The sequence below is a fragment of the Monodelphis domestica genome, chromosome 6 (assembly GCF_027887165.1).
Source record: "Monodelphis domestica isolate mMonDom1 chromosome 6, mMonDom1.pri, whole genome shotgun sequence".
NCBI classification, from domain to species: domain Eukaryota; kingdom Metazoa; phylum Chordata; class Mammalia; order Didelphimorphia; family Didelphidae; genus Monodelphis; species Monodelphis domestica.
The window spans coordinates 23,702,654-23,720,948 of NC_077232.1; the positions used below are offsets into that span (position 1 = coordinate 23,702,654).

The window sequence follows — 18,295 nt, forward strand, 5'->3', positions numbered from 1 at the left end:
AGATACTACAATTTGTTCCGCCATTCCCCAATTGAAGGGCATCCTCTCATTTTACAATTTGTTTTTGCCACCACATAGAGTGCAGCTATGAATATCTTTGTACAAGTCTTTTTTCCTTATGAACTCTTTGGGATATAAATCCAGCAGTGGTATGGCTAGATCAAAGGGCAGGCAATCATTTAGCACCCTTTGGCCATAGTTTACCATCCAGAATGGATGGATCAACTCACAACTTCACGAACAATGCATTGATGTCCCAATTTTGCCACATCCCCTCCAGCATTTATCACTTCCCTTTGCTGCTATATTGGCCAATCTGCTAGGTGTATAACCTAAATATCTCAAATTTATAGAAATATAGAATATATGAAGTGGAAGAAACCTTAGAACCCAGTATAAAGTAAGCATACTGGAAGACATTATGGGGTTTAGAACATGCACATTGATTATTGTGCTAAGTGTGTAAAAAAAGGTTTTAGTACATAAATAATAGAATGTTGTAATTGTAAGATCTCCTAGTAAATAGAACCAAGACAATTAGAGCTGTGGAAAAAAAAAAGAAAAAAACTTCAAGATGATGTACTTCAATCCTTTCCTTTTATAGGGAATCCTGAGGTCCAGAAAGAAAGAAGTTTCACCCACCAAAATTCACAATTTCCAGGGACAGGATACAGAATGGGAAAAGCAAATTTCTCTCTCATAGTAGAATTCACACTTCTGGGATTTTCTGATCTTCCCAACCTTCAGGGCTTTCTGTTTGGACTTTTTCTGATTATCTACATTGGTATTCTAATGGGAAATGGACTTATCATTATAATAACCAAGGTCGATTCTGCACTCCAAACCCCTATGTATTTTTTCCTTAGGAATTTTTCCTTTTTGGAAATCTGCTATACCTCAGTCATCCTTCCAAGAATACTGGCTAATCTATGGACCCAAAAGAGAAATGTTTCTTTTGTTGCCTGTGCTGTGCAATTTTGTGCTTTCTTTGTTATGGCAATTGCTGAAAACTTCCTTTTGACTGTAATGGCCTATGATCGCTATGTTGCCATTTGTAAGCCACTGAATTATCCTCTCATCATGAACCACAAGGTGTGTGTCAGACTGGTAGTTGGCTCATGGATGGGTGGGATCCCGATACATATATTGCTGACATATCTGATATTTTCTTTGCCTTTCTGTGGTTCCAAAAATATTGATCACATTTTTTGTGACATTCGCCCATTATTGAAGTTGGCCTGTGGAGACACATCTGTGAATGAATTTACTTTTTATGCTGTTGTCTTAATTCTTGGCATGTTTCCTTTCATGTTAATAATCTGGTCATATATGAAAATCATCACAACCATCCTGAAGGTTCCAGGAACCAAAGGAAGGTTTAAAGCCTTTTCCACTTGTTCCTCTCATCTCATGGTTGTGGCACTATACTTTGGATGTGGTATTATTACGTATTTGCGACCTAGTTCTGGCCACTCAGCAGGCCTAGACAAAGTGCTCTCTATCTTCTATACCACTGTAACTCCAATGTTTAACCCCATCATATATAGTCTGCGCAACAAAGATGTTGTTGTGGCAATAAGAAAACTACTATTTAAGTGACTTGTCCATGCAGAAAATAGTTGAAGTGCTTTGTTATATTGGCTCCTAGGTCTCTTTAGACATCATCTGCTTCTGAAACCTCTTGAGTACATTCAGTATCAACCTTGTGTAGAAATCATTCAAGAAATAATTCAGAATATTTTTCAAGCTCGACAATAAAGGAGTTGTCTGTTTTTTGAAAGTGGTTACACACAGATATACTGGACTAGACTTTTCACTTTTGTTGATAAGCTCAGGATGAGAATGTGAAGAATGGTATAAAAATATCCTAAGTGAGAACTATTGTCAAAATGTCCCTTCAATATATCTATGATATTTCTAGTACCAATATAAACATGTTGATTTCTTTATAAATTGTAGATGTTTTAATATTTTTAAATATGGTTGCTTATTCTTCCTTTTATGTTAAGGAAGTATTTTTTCCCATTTAAAACTCAAAGACAAAAAAACCAATAAGGAATTTTGATCAATTATACTCATAAATGAGAAACAACTGTGAAATTAAAACTATATTCCATTATGAGTTTTCAATGTTCAGAAGAAACAGACTTGTTTCTTCTGAAATGATCCTCTCATGATGAACTACAAATGTTTAAGACACTTTTATTAGTATTGTGTATCCCTCAATAGTCTGTCAGATTTTAAAATGAGAAAGCTATAAAGTGAAGGAAGCATATTCTGGAAAAATTATTTGTCTTTCTACTACTTAGGGAATTTTCAAACATAGTAAGCATATAATAGATGATCTATCAATTAGTACAGCAATCTTTATACCTATCTATCGATTCTTACACATACATTCTTTTCAAGCAGAAATGCAATGTTCCTACTAGTAAAAATAAGCAATAGTACTTATAAAATAGAAAAAAATAATATATAGGTAGATATACATATAGATGAATTTATTTTTTCAAGGAATATTTCAAGGAGACTCAAAAAGATACACATCACCTAAAAGAGTTTATAATGTAAAAATAAAAAGGCCAAACTTAAAAAAAGGAAAGAAATTTGTTCCCATTCAGTGCAGAATCTATAGGAGAATGTCCCCTAGGCTCATTATGATAGGGTTGTGTGTTTATAATATGAAGTTATTGTTCTTAATATGTAATTTTCCAGAATGTCTTTGCTTTCAGGTAATTAGATTTACTTGCTGAGCATTAAGGGTAAGTGCAAAACTGGATTCTCTTGACCAACAATTTAAGGAGTATATGTTACCAGTGTCCTTTGAAACTGTAGGAATGTTTTTTGCTGAAGGGAATCATGTTGGGGAGGCAAATCTTGGAATCGTATTCTCACTCAGAAAGGATGGGTTTAAATTCTAGGTGAACTTCAAAAATATTTTTTACATTATTAGAATTTTAAAATAATTCATACATATTTATTAAATACCTACTGTATGTCAAGCACTGGACTATGGGGGGATAAAGGGAAAAGAGTCTCGGCTCTCAAAGAGCTTATAATTGCTCAAGATGAACAACTATTTACAATCAAAATATATTCAGAACAAATCAAAGCTAATTAGTAGAGGGAATAATATCATGAATAATAGTATTAATATTAATTGGGAAAGACTTTTTGTAGAAGCTGACTTAATGCCAAGGAAGCTTGGAGACAAGAGAAAAGGAAGGGGACAATTTTATGCATGGAAGAGAACCAGACTGTTGTCTTATTCAAGCAAAAACAAAGTTGTCAATCACTGGATCAGAGAATACATAGAAGGGAATAAGATATAGCAAGTCTAGAAAGATTGCATACGTGGCAAATAATGAAGGGAATTTATATTTGATTACATATGTGAAAAGAAGTTGTTAGATGGAAGTAGGAATGGCAAAGTCAGTTTTGTTCTTAGGGAGGATCACTTTGACAGTTGAATAAGTAAATAGACTGGAGTGGGGAGAGGCTTTTGACAGGAAACCAAGTCAGGAAGCTATTGCAATAATCCAGATTTTTCATTCTTTTGACCTTGTTTTCTTGTTTCTTGAGGTCTCAGAGGCTTAGTTTGCACTTGTCCAATTTTAATTTTTAAGATTTAATATTAAAGTATTAGTTTATTATTAAATATTTCCCAATTGGTTCTCCAGAAATATCTCTGAAAACAGCAGCATCAAAAAATCTTGAAACTTAAGACAATGCTTTCTCTCCCTGTATTGGGTAGAGCAAAATGTTTACATAAATTTCAAAGTGAAAATACAGGATGAATACATGAACAATACTTTGATCACTAAAAGTTCCTTCAGGGGCCAGGAAGACACTAGAAATTATATTGCAAATATACATCAAGGAAAACTGCCAAACTATCCTAGATGCTGATGGGAAGTTAAAATAAAAATTGAAAGAATACATCCATTGCCTCATGAAAAAGTTTCCAAATTACAAAACTCCCATGAATATCAGAGTTAAACTCCAGAGTTCCCAATCAAAGAGAAAATATTTTTAAAAGCCAGAAAGAAACAATGTAAGTATTGTAGAGGCACAGTGAGGATCACACAAAGATCAGAGGATTTGATATATGATATTTAATAAGGCAAAGCAGCTAGGGATACAACCAAGAATCAACTGTTCATATTCTTATAAAGGAAGATGATACTTGGAATTCTTAACTTTAGCATTATTAGGGCAGTTAGGAGTATACCTAGCAGATGCAGCATAAGCTGACCATGACGGGATAATAATCAAAATAATAATAATAATAACAATAATAGTAATATAATAATAAGTGAGAAAGAGGGATGCACTGAAGAAGGGAAATGTAGAAATAGGTAACTAATTTCACATAAAAACAAAGTGGTATACCCTTTACATTATAGGGGAAAATGGAGAGAGGTGGAGTGGACAGCACTTGAACCTTATTCTCATCATAACTGACCCAAAGAGGGAATAATATACATTAGAATTTGGTGATAGAAATCCATCTTACAGGGAAATATGAGGGCACTGGGATCACGAAAAGAGACATCAATGGAGGAGAAGATGTATTGGGGAGGTGGGAATTAGAAACAAAATATTTGGGGAAGGAGAGGGTAAAAGGAGAGATAGAGACAGAGAAAAAAAGAAAGAAGGATAAACAGGAGGGGAAAGTGTGGAGGATCATCCCCAATCAACAAGTGTTCTAAGGAATATAAATAAACAGTTTTTAGATGAAGAAAGCAAAGCTATCAAGTCATTTTAAAATATTCTACATTACTGATTAGAGAAATTCATATCAAAGCAATTCTGATGTACCCCCCTCACACCTGTTAGATAGACTAATATATAGTAGTAGTAGTAGTCTCTCGGTGATCGAGAATGACTATTGTCTTTGTGCAGTTTCATCTACAGTGTACCCTCATGTGGCTTTGGAATACAAAGGCTGAGGCACAAAGTTTGTGGCACATGGGATGCCAGTTGTTATAGGAGGTGCGGTTGTGGCCTGGTGTCGGCGTTCATGTGCAGCAGCAAGATGTCGATGTTGTTCATCTTCAAAGGTGGTGGCGGCATGGTGAATGTGGATTCGCCAGCTGCTTCTGTCAGAGGCAGCAAGTTCTAATTGCTTTGGTGTAATGCCAGCCCACCTCAAGTTGGACTTTAGCTGATCCTTGAATCTTTTCTTTGGTCGGCCTTGTTTCCTGAGTACAGCTGACAGTTCACCATAGAATACCTGTCTTGGTATGCGCTGTGGGTCCATGTGGATGACGTGTCCAGACCATCGTAGCTGGGTTTTGAGGACCATGACTTCGATGCTGGTGGAGTTGGCTCTGTCGAGGACTTCCTGGTTGGTGATACAGTCCTGCCATCGGATCCTCATGATTGACTGGAGGGAGAGTTGGTGAAATTGCTCCAGCTATTTCATGTGCTTCTCGTACAGTGTCCATGTTTCACAACCATGCAGGAGCAAGATGAGGACTACTGCAAGTTATATACACTTTGAGCTTCGTCTCAGTGCTTACCCCTCTGTGTTGGAGGACTTTGCAGCGCAGCCACCCAAGTGCCTGGCTGGCCTTTTGGATCCTGGCATTAATCTCGTGGTCTACGGACCCGTCTTTGGAGATGGTGCTGCCCAGGTACTTGAAAGTGTTGAACTTAGAAAGCTGCGTGCTGTCGATTGTAATGCACGGCTGGTTCGTTGGCCTCCCTGGTGCAGGTTGGAACAGCACCTCTGTTTTGTTGAGGCTGATAGTCAGGCCAAACAGTTTTGTTGTGGTGGAGAACCTGTCCACAATGATTTAGAGATGATTTTCTTGGTGGGCCATGAGAGCACAGTCATCTGCAAAGAGAGCTTCCAGGGTGAGTCTCTCTGTTGTCTTTATTTTTGCAGTCAGGCGGCGAAGGTCAAATAGTGAGCCATCCAGTCGGTATTTGATGTAGATACCCAGGTCTAGATCCATCACAGCATGTCTTAATATTTGGGTGAAAAATAGGTTGAATAGTACCGGAGCGAGGACACAGCCTTGTTTCACTCCATTGGAGATGTTGAAGCGATCAGAAGTCTCTCCACCAGATAGGACTTCCCCTGTCATGTCGACATGAAAGAGCTGGTTCAGTTTGATGAATTTTGCTGGGCAACCGAGCTTGCTGAGGATCACCCACAATGTGTCCTTGTTCACTGCGTCGAACGCCTTTGTCAGCTCTATGAAGACAATGTAGAGACTCAGGTTCTGCTCAAGGCATTTTTCCTTCATTTGCCTCACTGTGAAGACCATGTTGATGGTGCTGTGATCAGGTCGGAAGTCACATTGTGATTCAGGCACGTTCTGCTCTGAAACAGATGACAGAAGTCTGTTGAGTATAAAACGGGCGGGGATTTTTCCAGCAGTGGAGAATAGTGAGATGCCTCTGTAGTAGTCACAGGCTGCTCGTGCACCTTTGTTCTTGTATAGGGCTACGATGGAGGCATCTCTGGGTTCTGGGGGCATGTCTTCCTCTTCCCATATGCTGGTCAGCACTATGTGGAATGCCTGGAGTGCCTTTCCATTTAAGGCCTTGTACACCTTGGTTGGGATCCCGTCTTTACCGGGTGCCTTGCCTGCACTCATTTGTTTAATGGCTTTTTGGACTTCCTCTATTGAAGGAGGGGCATCAAGTTGTTCAATGGTGCGGTTTTGAGGGATCTGGTCAAGGGCACTTCGGTTGACTGAAGAGGGTCGGTTTAGAAGCTCACTGAAGTGTTCTTTCGACCTGTTTCTGATGCCTTTTTTATCTTTTTTGAGAGTGTCACTGTTAGAGGATAGCAAGGGAGTGGTGGTGGGTTTTGATGGCCCATAGACAGTCTTGAGGGCCCTGAAAAATTGTTTGTAGTTTTTCATATCAGCAAACCACTGGATTTCTTCTGCCTTTTATTCCCACCATCTGTCTTGCATCTTCCTGATCTCACTCTGTGCCATGGCTTGGAGAGACTTGAATCTGTCCTTTTTAAGAGCTTAGGCTAATATGACAGAAAAGATAAATAACAGAAATTGAAGGTGATGTGGGAAAATTGGAACACTACTGTAATATACTTGTGAAGTTATGAATTGATTCAAACACTCAGAAGATCAATTTGGAACTATACCTAAAGGGTTATAAATCATGCCTAACTTTTGACTCAATATATAATATATACTACTAGGACTGTATCCAAAAAAATGTTTTAAAGGAAAAGAACTGATTTGTAAAACAAGTACAATTTTAATAGTTTGTTGTGGTGAGAAAGAATTGAAAATTGAGGAGATGTCCATCCACTGGTGAATGATCAATGAAATTGTACTATATAATTCTGATGGAATATAATTATCTAATAAGAAATGATGAGCAACATGCTTTAAGAAAAACTGAGAAAACCTTACATATACTGATGTGATGCATTGTACATCGTATCAACAACAATATTTTAGAATGATAAACTGGGAATGGCAAACCATTGTATTCCTGAGAAAAGTAAGAAAATTCTGAAGAATTTCAAGATGAGAAATGCTATACACCAGCAGAATAAGAACTGATGTAGTCTGAATGCTTATCAAAGCATTTTTTTCTCTTTTGTAATGTTTTCTTTCACAACCTAATTAATATGGAAATGTTTTAAATGTCACACAACTAATATAAGTATTTCTGACTCCTGTCAAAAATTTGAACTCCTTAGCTACAGAGTTCCAAATGATCTATGTTGAACTCCAAAATCTAAAAACGATTGTTGCAAAATGCTCCTAGTAGCTTGAACGAATATTTTGTGATCCACTTCCCTTTGGAGAAAAGGCTTTAGCAGTACTTGGTAACTGTTTGTGTTGAATTCACCATTCAAAGATATCTCACTTTATAGAGAAAATCAAGGCCCTGAAGAAATACAATGATTAGCCCCAAAGTTATACAATTTTTAAGTGAGAGAGCCAAAAGCATTCACACTACATCTGTCTCACTCTAGAAATATTACCTGGGAAGTAATGAATGAACACTCACTGTGGGAGGGATCTGATGCCCTTGAACTTTCAAGACAAAAGAAAATTCTGTTAGTGGTTAATTATTTCTGATAGTGGTGCCATCTTGTTATTGTTTATATATGACTTATTAGTCTATGGGCTTTCACCTAAATTCTCTTACATGCTACTTGAATCATTTTAGGAAGAATAACAGGAATTTTCATTCATATTTCTGAGAGGGAGGAAGACACAAGGACATCATATTTTGTGGCAATTTATATTTGAAGTTTCTGAGACAGGAAAAAAACTACATAAATAAATTAATAATTGTATGCGTGTATGTTTTGTATGAGTGGTAGAAAATTCAGAACACTGGCAAAATGAATAAAGGCAAGAATGAGAGTTGGAAGTAATGACTTTAATTTTTTTAATCTTAAAATTTTTTAAAGTATTGATTCTATTAAGTTATGGATTCCAAATGGATATTTTTTTTATTTTTAAAGGTTAGGATAATTTATTAATTTTCCTTTATTTCTAAATTTTCCTTTAAATGTCATAAAATAAGAAAAATCTAGAAGGTTTGAAGTGGAATTAGTCTTAGAATAAATTAAAAGTAAGAATACTGGAGAATTTAAAGGAATTTCAAATGTGTACATTACTTCTGAGAGCTAGGAAAGAACTAAGGATTTAAATAATGGAATATTATCAATAAAACCCAGTTAAATCACTTGTGAGCTCTGGGAGCTGGGAGGGAAGAGGGGAAGAAGACAACAAGAATCATGAAATCATGGAAAAAAATTAAAAGTATCCATTAACAAAAATAATTAAATAAATAAATATTAGAATATTAGAATTGGAAGATGTCTTATTAAATAGAACCAAGAAAATGAGCTTCATGAAAATTGATAAATGATCTCCTGCCACCCTTTCCTTTTCATAGGGAATCCTGAGGTCAAGAAAGAGAGAGAGGAGGTATTTAGCCCATTGAATTGATTTCCCGGAGCCTGGATATTCAGAACAAATGGCAGAAGCATTTCTCTCTCATAGTAGAATTCACATGCATAGGATTTTATGACCTTATTAAGCTTCAGAGTTGTCTGTTTTGACTTTTCTTGATCATCTATGCCAATATCCTTGTGGGAAATGCACTTATTAATGATCATTTTAAACCCTAAAGAGGTCTAAGGATTAGCCCAGAGGTACTCAACTTTTAAAAGGGAAAGTCAGAGAATTCATGCTGCCTTTTTCTCACTCTATGAATGTATCTTGAGAAGGAATGGATGAATGAACACTCACTGTGGGAGTTCCAATGCCCTTGTCCTTTCAGGAAAGAGGGAAATTCCATTAGTAGTAAACTGTCTAAGAGTGGTAACATTTTATTTTCATTTCTATATTACTTATTAGTCCATGAACTCTCACCTAAATTCTCTCTCATGTTTGTCACATAATCACTGTGAGGTAGGAATAATAAGGGCTTTTATTCATCTTTCAGAGATAGAAACTAGGATATGAGGATCTTGTGTTTTGTGTTAATTTCTACTAGAAGTTCCTAACAGAGAAGAATAAACCTCATAGAGAAATGAGTAGTTTGTGTGTGTGTGTGTGTGTGTGTGTGTGTGTTTGTGTGTGTGTGTGTGTGTGCAGTATGTTATTTTACCCCAAATGAAGAAATATCTGAGCTGGAATTTCTGCATCAATCAGTGGAAACTAGTATGACAATGATAGCAATAGTAACTATAATGCTCAAATAGATTTGCACAATCCTTCAATTTTCCCCAGGACCTCTGATCCTGCGGAACCTTGACATAATACTTTGTGACTGTAGCTGACTTTGAGAAACAGCAGCTGCCAACTTAATGGAGTCTATCAGTGGAAGCCTGATCAACAACCAACTGGAATCAGACCAGATCCCAAACTGAAATCTGACCAGGAACAGCTTTAGGGACATTTCTAGGTAGAGCAAACTTACTGTAACCAGGAGCAACGTCAGAGACTTTCAAGACAATATAAAACCCCAGCTGTCCAGTTTCTGGAGACCCTAAGCCAACTCCAGGACTTGACTTTAGACCCCATCCCTGAGCGATGTGGTTTTGAGGAATAAAAGTGAGTTATTACCCCTTATAGCGGAAGGGCTCCTTTCTTAGGAATGGAGTTCCACTTGCATGCTGCTCTGCTAACAATTAAAAACTGAAATACCTTTGCCTCTCATTCTGGCTCAGTGTCTCTCTCTCAGTCAATTTGACTCCAGTACGTAGGTCCAGAAACTCAGGAAAGGTTCAGGTTGGCAGTATCTTAATGCAATGGAAGTATTCTTGGCCTTTTTGCAAATAATCCTATGAAATCAGCTCAACCAGTGTACCATCAAGTATACATTTTTGTGCCTACCAAGTTGAATGCAGTATAAGGTAGAAAAATTAATAGAAGAAACAATCCCTAGAAACAATCCCTACCTTTAACCTAGGGCATATGCATATGTAAAAATAAATAAAATGAAGAATAAAAATTGGAGTCCTTCAATGTGTAGTAGAGATGACAGGTCATTGAGAAGTAAAGAAAGCCAATGAAATATTCCAGGTTACAAGAATCTAGCAGGTGATAACAATGTGTCTCAATGGTTAAAGAATCAGGCCTGGAGACAGGAGATCCTGGGACCAAATCTGGACTTAGACATTTCTTAGCTGTGTGTCCCTGATAAAGTCACTTAACCCCATTTGCCTAGCCCTCACTGCTTTTCTTTCTTGAAATCAATACTTAGTATTGATTCTAAGACAGAAAGCAAGAATTTAAATATATGAATTTAAATCAGAGAGTAAGAAAAGATAATGACTCAAAAAGTTATATATGTGGGAGGTTAGTTAGCACAGTGGATAAATTGCCAGGCTTGGAGTCCATAGGAATGGGGTTAAATTCTGCCTTTAGATACTTCCAAGTTATGGGACCCTGGGCAAGTCAATTTCATTTGTATAGTTCTTGCCCTTCAGTTTTAAGAATTATTAGTAAAACAGTAAGGGAGGGTTAAAAATGTTGCATATAGTTGGGATATATTATCATCTGTCCTTATGCTCTATAGCTATTAAAGAGTTCCTGATGCACTGAAAGAAAAATAGGATTTAGATCCTTTCTCTGCCTTTTGCTTTAAGAATATGGAAAACTCATATACATAATAAGACTAAATATATAAAAATGCCTTCGTACATAAATAATAGAATGTTAGAACTGGAAGATGGTCTGGTTAATAGAACCAAGAAAATGAGATCTGTAAGAAAATTCAAATGGTCTACTGTGAACCTTTCTTTTTAAATGGAATCTTGAGGTCCAGAGAAAGGGCTTTGGCCACAAGGATTCACAATTTCCAGGGACAGAATACTCATAATAAACAGCACAAGCAAATTTCTCTCTCATGGTAGCATTCCCAATTCTGAAATTTTCTCACCTTTCCAATCTTCAGAGTTTTCTGTTTTGACTTTTTGAAATTGTCTACACTGCTATGATTCAGTCATCCTTCCAAGAGTTCTATTTAATCTGTGAACCGAGAAGAACATGTTTCTTTTGCCTCCTGGAAAATTCAATTTTGTTCTTTCTTTGTTATGACTATGATTGAAAATTGTCTCCTGACTTCAATGGACTGCCATTTGTTAGTGCCTGAATTAACCTCTTGTCATGAAACACAAGGTATCTATGCATTTGATGGTTAGTTCTTAGGTAAGTGGGATGCCAAACCTTATATTGCTGGCTTACTTGATTTTTTCTTTACCTTTCTGTGGGTCGCAAAAACTTAATCACATTTTTTGTGACATTCCCCCATTACTGAAGTTGGCCTGTGCATACAGCTCTATGGATGATTTCTTGTTTTATGATATTGTCTCGGTAGTTGCACAATTCTATTTATGTTAATAATCTGGTCATATATGACAATCGTCACAAATATTCTGAAGGTTCTAGGAACCAAGGGGAGAGTTAAAGCCTTTACTACTTGTTCCTCTCATCTTATGGTTGTGGTGCTATACTTTGGATTAAGTATTTCATATTTGCAACCTAGTTTTTGGCCACTTAGCAGGACTAGATAAAGTGTTCTCTATCTTTTATTCCAATGGAACTGTAGTATTTAATCCCATCATACACAATTTGCACAGCAAAGATGTTGTGGCATTAAAAAAATACTATCTAAGAGACTGTGATAATTAAGAAAATAGCTGAATAGATAGTTATATTCACCGGAAAGTTCCTTTAGACATCATCAGCCTTAGAAACCTTTCTTTCCTATCTTTTCAAATTGTAAATTTGATGTTAACCTTGTGTTTAAATCATTCAAGAAATAATTCAGAATGCCTTTAAAGTTCTTTACTAAGAATTGTCTGTTTTCCTGTAAGTGACCAAATACTGTCTAATATGCTGGATGGATAGAATTTATTTCATTTATTATTTTTTAGACATTTCAGTGATGACATGTTTAATGTATTTTACTAAGATGGGGTTATTTAAGTATTCTATTTCTTCTATAATTCTTGTAAATTTATATTTTTTGTCAATATCAATCCATTTCATTCAAATTGTTATATTTTTGCCATATAATTGGGGAAAATAGCCCCCATTTTTATTTTTTTTTAATTTCATCTTTAATGAGGATGAATTTTCCATGATCTTTTAATGAATATACAAACTAAGGAGGTTTTCCAAGCTTTTACTTGAGTCTAGAAAAAAGGATCCTTATTTAATTAATAACTTTTCTTGTGCTTCTTGGAGAAAATCCTATTCAATGATGTGTATAAATTAAGCTGACTTTTTAATTTTTTCCAATTTTACAATAATACTTCTAAAATTGGACATTTGGACAACTAAAAAGCAAAGGCTATTAATCATTCCTTCTGTAAGTTAAAATACTATCTGAGAATTTTAATGCAGTCAAGAGTACCCAAAAATAAATCAAAACTAACAAGGTAGTTATAACAAAGGTGTTTAATTAGAACAGACATTACAGGAAGCCTCACAGAACTCCAGGCCTGAGACCCTCCCCAGTCAAAGTGAGGTAACTATTTTACGTATTGGTTTCAAGAAAGAAGAGTACTTAGGATTAGGCAATTATGGTTGAGTGACTTGCCCAGGGTCACACAGTTAGGAAGTATCTGAAGTCACATTTGAACCTAGTACTTTCTACCTCCAGGCCTGTGTGAAGATAGGATTAACTCTCCCCTGCCCATTTTTAGATTTAATCACCAGAAGCATATACACCCCACTTACACTTGAGTGGGGGAGGTCTATGGCCCACGTGTGAAATAGTGGGTGATGAATCAGAATTGACTGACTTCCCCATGGACAGCCCTAAGCAAAGGTTTAGCTATAATTGGTATACTCAAAATGATGTAAAGGAAGGGTCTTTAAAAATGTCAAGAACTTCCTGTGAATCATCTTTCACCTAAAACTTGATCTTGATGGAACTCCAGCATGGGACCTCAGACTCTTCTTGGAATTTTCCCTTAGAACTACCCTGTGGGTGAGTGAAAGGCTGACTCCTTTCCTGGATTTTCTGAAAGGACCAGGCTCAGGAGAGACCTACCCTCTTGAGAGAGGCTCCCTGCATCCCCAGGACCTCCACTCAAGGCTGAGACCCCTATGGCTGAGTACTAATTTGCCCTGCCTCAGTTGAGCCAAGGGCGGGAGCAAAATTCTTAGTGTGTTAGGCTAGAGATCTTACCCTATCCTCTCTCTGATTTTCTTACTTTCACTCTTTCTATATTTTATAAATAAATTGCTAAAAAAGTAACTTGGAATTGATTAAATTCCTGGTGGCCCTATTCTTAAATAATGTAGTCTACCATTTATATTAACCCCTTACATTCTGGCCCTTACACCTGGATCTACCCCGATTCCACCCAGATACCCCTACTTTTCTTATCCAAAGTCTAACAATCATTTAATAATCCAGCAAAAATTATTTCTGAGATGTGTAATTGAAAATCTGTTACCCTAAAAACAACTACATTTTAGGGTAACAGATTTTCAATTTTACAGAGATTAAAAACTATTTTCACATGAAACAAAATTTTTCTTTTCACAAAATCAAATACAAAATACTTTTTAACATGCTTTTATAAGAAAGATTTGAAATTCACATAAAAAACCCTTTTCAGTTTACAAAGCCTTTATGTAGAAGAAATGTTTTAATCCTTAAATTTCTATATTCTCAATCTCTTTTCTTTTCATCTATATTGTTGTTTCTTCAGAATCAGTAAATTCAAATCCATTGACTTTATGTACACTAAATACTTTCTCTTATAGCACAAAAATTCCAAGCAATGCTGTAGAAATATAATAAAATAAATATATCAGAGATAAAGAAGGTCCTATATCATATAGGTATTGAGCATTAGTACCCTGAACCATGGTTTGTAAAGTAGAATCATCGTCTTTCTCTTGAAGTTAAAATTCTTTGGACCTGCATAGAATATAGAGTTGCATCTCCTCACCTGAAGTTCCTTCTTAGAATCTGGTAGGGTTTCTAATTTCTAAGAAAAAATGAAACCCTTTGGGGCAGTTTCACTTAAGAAATACTTCTCTTTCTGAGGAATGTTATGTGAGTACTCCATAGTAATGCCATCTCATCTCTTGGGTTTTCTGCTACAAAAGTAAAGCATATTGTTCTTAGATGTAAGAAATTCACATTTCTCAAGTCCATTCAAAATTTTAGGCAAACTCATTGCTTTTCGCCCTGCTCGGTTTTGTGAAACCAGTCCCATTGGGATACGAGGAGTGGAAGTGATTCCTGAATATTGAAGAAATAATTCAGCATGTTTTCACAGAGACTTTTATCATCCTTCCATCTAGTATAAATGTACATATGGGCAGCAGTCTGCATTGCCCAACAAAAACTAGGAACAATTTGGGGGCTAGCTTTGAGGCAGATTTTCTAGTCTGACGGTAGCTCTACAACGTCTAGTTTTTTGGTTCCTAATAAAGACTTCCACTTCCTCCCCACAAGGAACAAAGGCATCACCTGTTATAATCATTTTGACACAAAATGTGGTCTCCAACAATAACACTGGAAGAGTGAACTGGATTGCTACAAGGTTATTGCAAGTCCATCTATACCACAATGGAATAATAAATATCAAAGTTAAAAAAGGATTCAACATGTAAATATTCCCCCAAAGATGAAATTACAGAACAATAAAAATAATCCCATTACTCTGAATGGACATCACCACCACCAGCATCAGGACACCAAATTCACCAGGCCTACTTTTTCTTCTAGGCCTTCAATTTTGTGGGTTCAGATTCTCTGAGATGGGGCTTTGCCAACAGATAAAGTTTCTTCTTATAGCTTCCTAGCTGTAAGTTTCTCCTTCAATCATCTGCCCCTCAAGTCTTCCTGACTCCATGCTGAGAACAATATCCACTGAACTACCTAGCAATCTCTGAGCCTAATAAAAATATAAATTGCCTCTTAAAGTACTACTAATCCAAAAGAGGGCATTGCTCCCTGGGGGAATCAACAGATTTTCACAATTCTAGAAATGACTAAAAAGCATAACAAACATAGGATTTTCCAACCCTTTGTAGTCCTGTCCTTCCAGCCATAAATACATATACTATTTGGTTTTAATTTGAAAGTATAATCTTGATGATATTTAGGTCCTATAGAGCCATTACCTTAAATTCAATCCAATTCATGTATATTGAATTTGATGATGTGGAGTACTTGAATAAATCAAGAAAATATATTCTTATTTTGTTACTATCCCAAGATATAATTGGGAGATATTTCCATCTAGATAGAGCTAAATTGATTATATAATTGAAATATTCTCTTTCACCAATAAATATCTAGCCGTTTTCTACCAAATTCTGAGATTACTATCATATAATCCCAAGATGTGAAGAAAGTAGAGACTTGATGAATTATGTAGCCAACCTATATATTGAAAAGGTAAGGATAAAAAGAAGTGATTTGTCTAAGGTATTAAAGGTTTTCACTAGAAGAACCAAAATTTGAAATCCTGCCATATCTATAAGTAGAGGGCATGTTTTTGTAACTAGAGTAGGCAGAATAAAGGAGAGGGAGAGAATGCCATCCTAATTGCCAAATCATGTCGTAAAGTGAGAAATGCTGTCCCAAGAAGGCAATAATGGGTCAAATATACTCTGAATGAGTTTTTCAAAAAAGTTAATAAATCCATTTTATTGGTATGAACATTAGCAACCCTAAATAACAATAATTTACATTTGCACATATGTATTGAGAAAAAAACACTCTCCTTATGTCAAATTTGGATGTCAGGGAGCACAAATGACTTCCATTTTACAACTGTCTCTTAGATTAGGTAACAATTTGCAGCAGTTTGTAAGCTGTAGAGCAAATTCTGGAACCATAGTCTCCAGACTCTAATCCCAGAACTCTCACCATGACATTGCAGTGTCTCATTAACAGATGTTTGGGAATCCTGGACTTGGGAAAAAAGCCATCATCTCTCATTAAAAAAGAGGGTGATGACACGAGAGAGGAACTGTCCCCAAAGAGTAGATCAGGGCAGGAATCTTTTCTACTTAACAAGCTCAAGAGACTGCATTCAATGGGCATTTTTTGAAGCAGCCTAGCCCCTCTTGTTTTACTATAGAGGAGAAATTTTCATGTTTGATTGATATGTATACATGCATGCAGAATCACATTTATATATCAATTTTAAACTAAGTCTCTCAAGGAAAAAGCCTAGATTATTATTTCATTCCACCTAAGAAAGGTAAGCATATAATAAATAGTTTCTATTTCTCTTCATTGAGAGCTTCATTTTTGTAACTTAGATAAGCTTTTAGAATTAGTAGAAATAATAAAACTGTGACAATTATGTTCTGAACTATGGGAAGACATGACCTTCCACTCTCACAGGTCATTTATAGTTTTCAGAACTGAAGTCTGAGCAGACCAAATAATATCATGAGTAGGAAAAGACTCATATGTGGAAGAGATACTTAGGTTAATGTTCACATCTATAAATCATATGTAATAATTAGAAACAAGAGAACAAGGTTTAGAAGACTTGATCTATATACAACAAGTTTGCTTTGCTGAATCCAACTCTTATAATAGATGTGGCATTGAAAATAAGTCAGTGGGTCAGATCTTGCACTTGCCACAGGAAGAAAAATAGCTTTTTTTCTCCTTCTTCATAGATTCCTGGTAGAGGAAATTGAAGCCTCAACTAATTAAAGGTTGGTTTTCATGATTCAGCCAATAAAATGGATCTATTTTCCACTCCACAGAAATTACATAGAATTATAGAACTTATATAGAATATATTTTCCACTCCACGGAACTCCACAGAAGCTTATATACTCTAGTCATGTAGGAGAATAAAGAGAGGTCTTATACAGTCTTCAAAAATGTTCAGAACAACTGTACATAGGCAATTGGTCATTTTAAGTGAATTAGACCAAAGGTTCTTCTTTATGCCTTGAATTTTCCTTATATATTGTTGTTGGTCCACTTTCCTTTGGTTAAAAAAATATGAAACACAAGAATACTGGCACAGAGGCAGGGTTGAGTTTAGTAGTTCACTGAACATTAAACCTTTACCTTCCATATTAGAATAAATACTATACATTGGATCTAAGGCAGAAGCATAGTAAAGGCTACGTAAAGAGTTTTAAGTGACTTACCCAGCATCAAACAGCTAGGAAGTATCTGAGACTACATTTGAACCCAGGACCTCTTGTCTCCAGGCCTGGCTCTAGCTACTGGGTCATACCTACTTGTCTCCAAGTTCACTAATCTTTGGTCTCTGATCCTCCTTGCCCATTCAGATAGCCAGAAATAAAAAGAGAACTACCCATTAGATTGAGTAGATTCAACAATGCCGATCAAATTATTTCAATCTAGTTACCTGGAAACCACTTGAAAAGATTTAGTTAGAAATATGGTGAATAGTAATGAAGCAGTGAAGTAGAGTGACTAGAGGACTGAGCTTATAGTCATTAAAACTTGGATTCTAATCCTTCCTCAGACATTTTACAGCACTCAGAGTAGGAGTCTTTATCTCTCTGTCCCTTATTCAAATCTTTATGGCTTAATTTGTCTATATGTAAGTGTGTGTGTATGCATGCATGTATGTTTATTTGTATCTATTCATATGTGTGTGTATTTATATATGTATATTTTAACATATGGTCTAATAAATTTCAGGGTAGAAGTGATCACATTAGTGGTCTGAGATACAATCTATACTTAAATTCTATAACAACCCGCACATTTTACATAAGGGGAGAGTGAGGATCATACAGTTTAAGAAACTTGTCCAAAGACACACTCGTACATTAGCGAAGAGCTAGGGCTTGAT

The 18,295-nt window shown here is 36.0% G+C and overlaps 1 protein-coding gene across 1 annotated transcript; it reads left to right on the forward strand.

The window, feature by feature from the left end:
* Window positions 1-675: 675 nt before the first annotated feature.
* On the forward strand, window positions 676-1,599 carry LOC100022035 (olfactory receptor 10AG1-like). The gene has a single exon (XM_001373976.3). The coding sequence runs from the start codon at window positions 676-678 to the stop codon at window positions 1,597-1,599; it is 924 nt and encodes a 307-aa protein (XP_001374013.2).
* Window positions 1,600-18,295: the final 16,696 nt, after the last annotated feature.

Excerpts from the sequence above, each read along its gene's own strand:
- LOC100022035 (XM_001373976.3), top strand. The coding sequence starts at position 676 with ATGGGAAAAGCAAATTTCTCTCTCATAGTAGAATTCACACTTCTGGGA.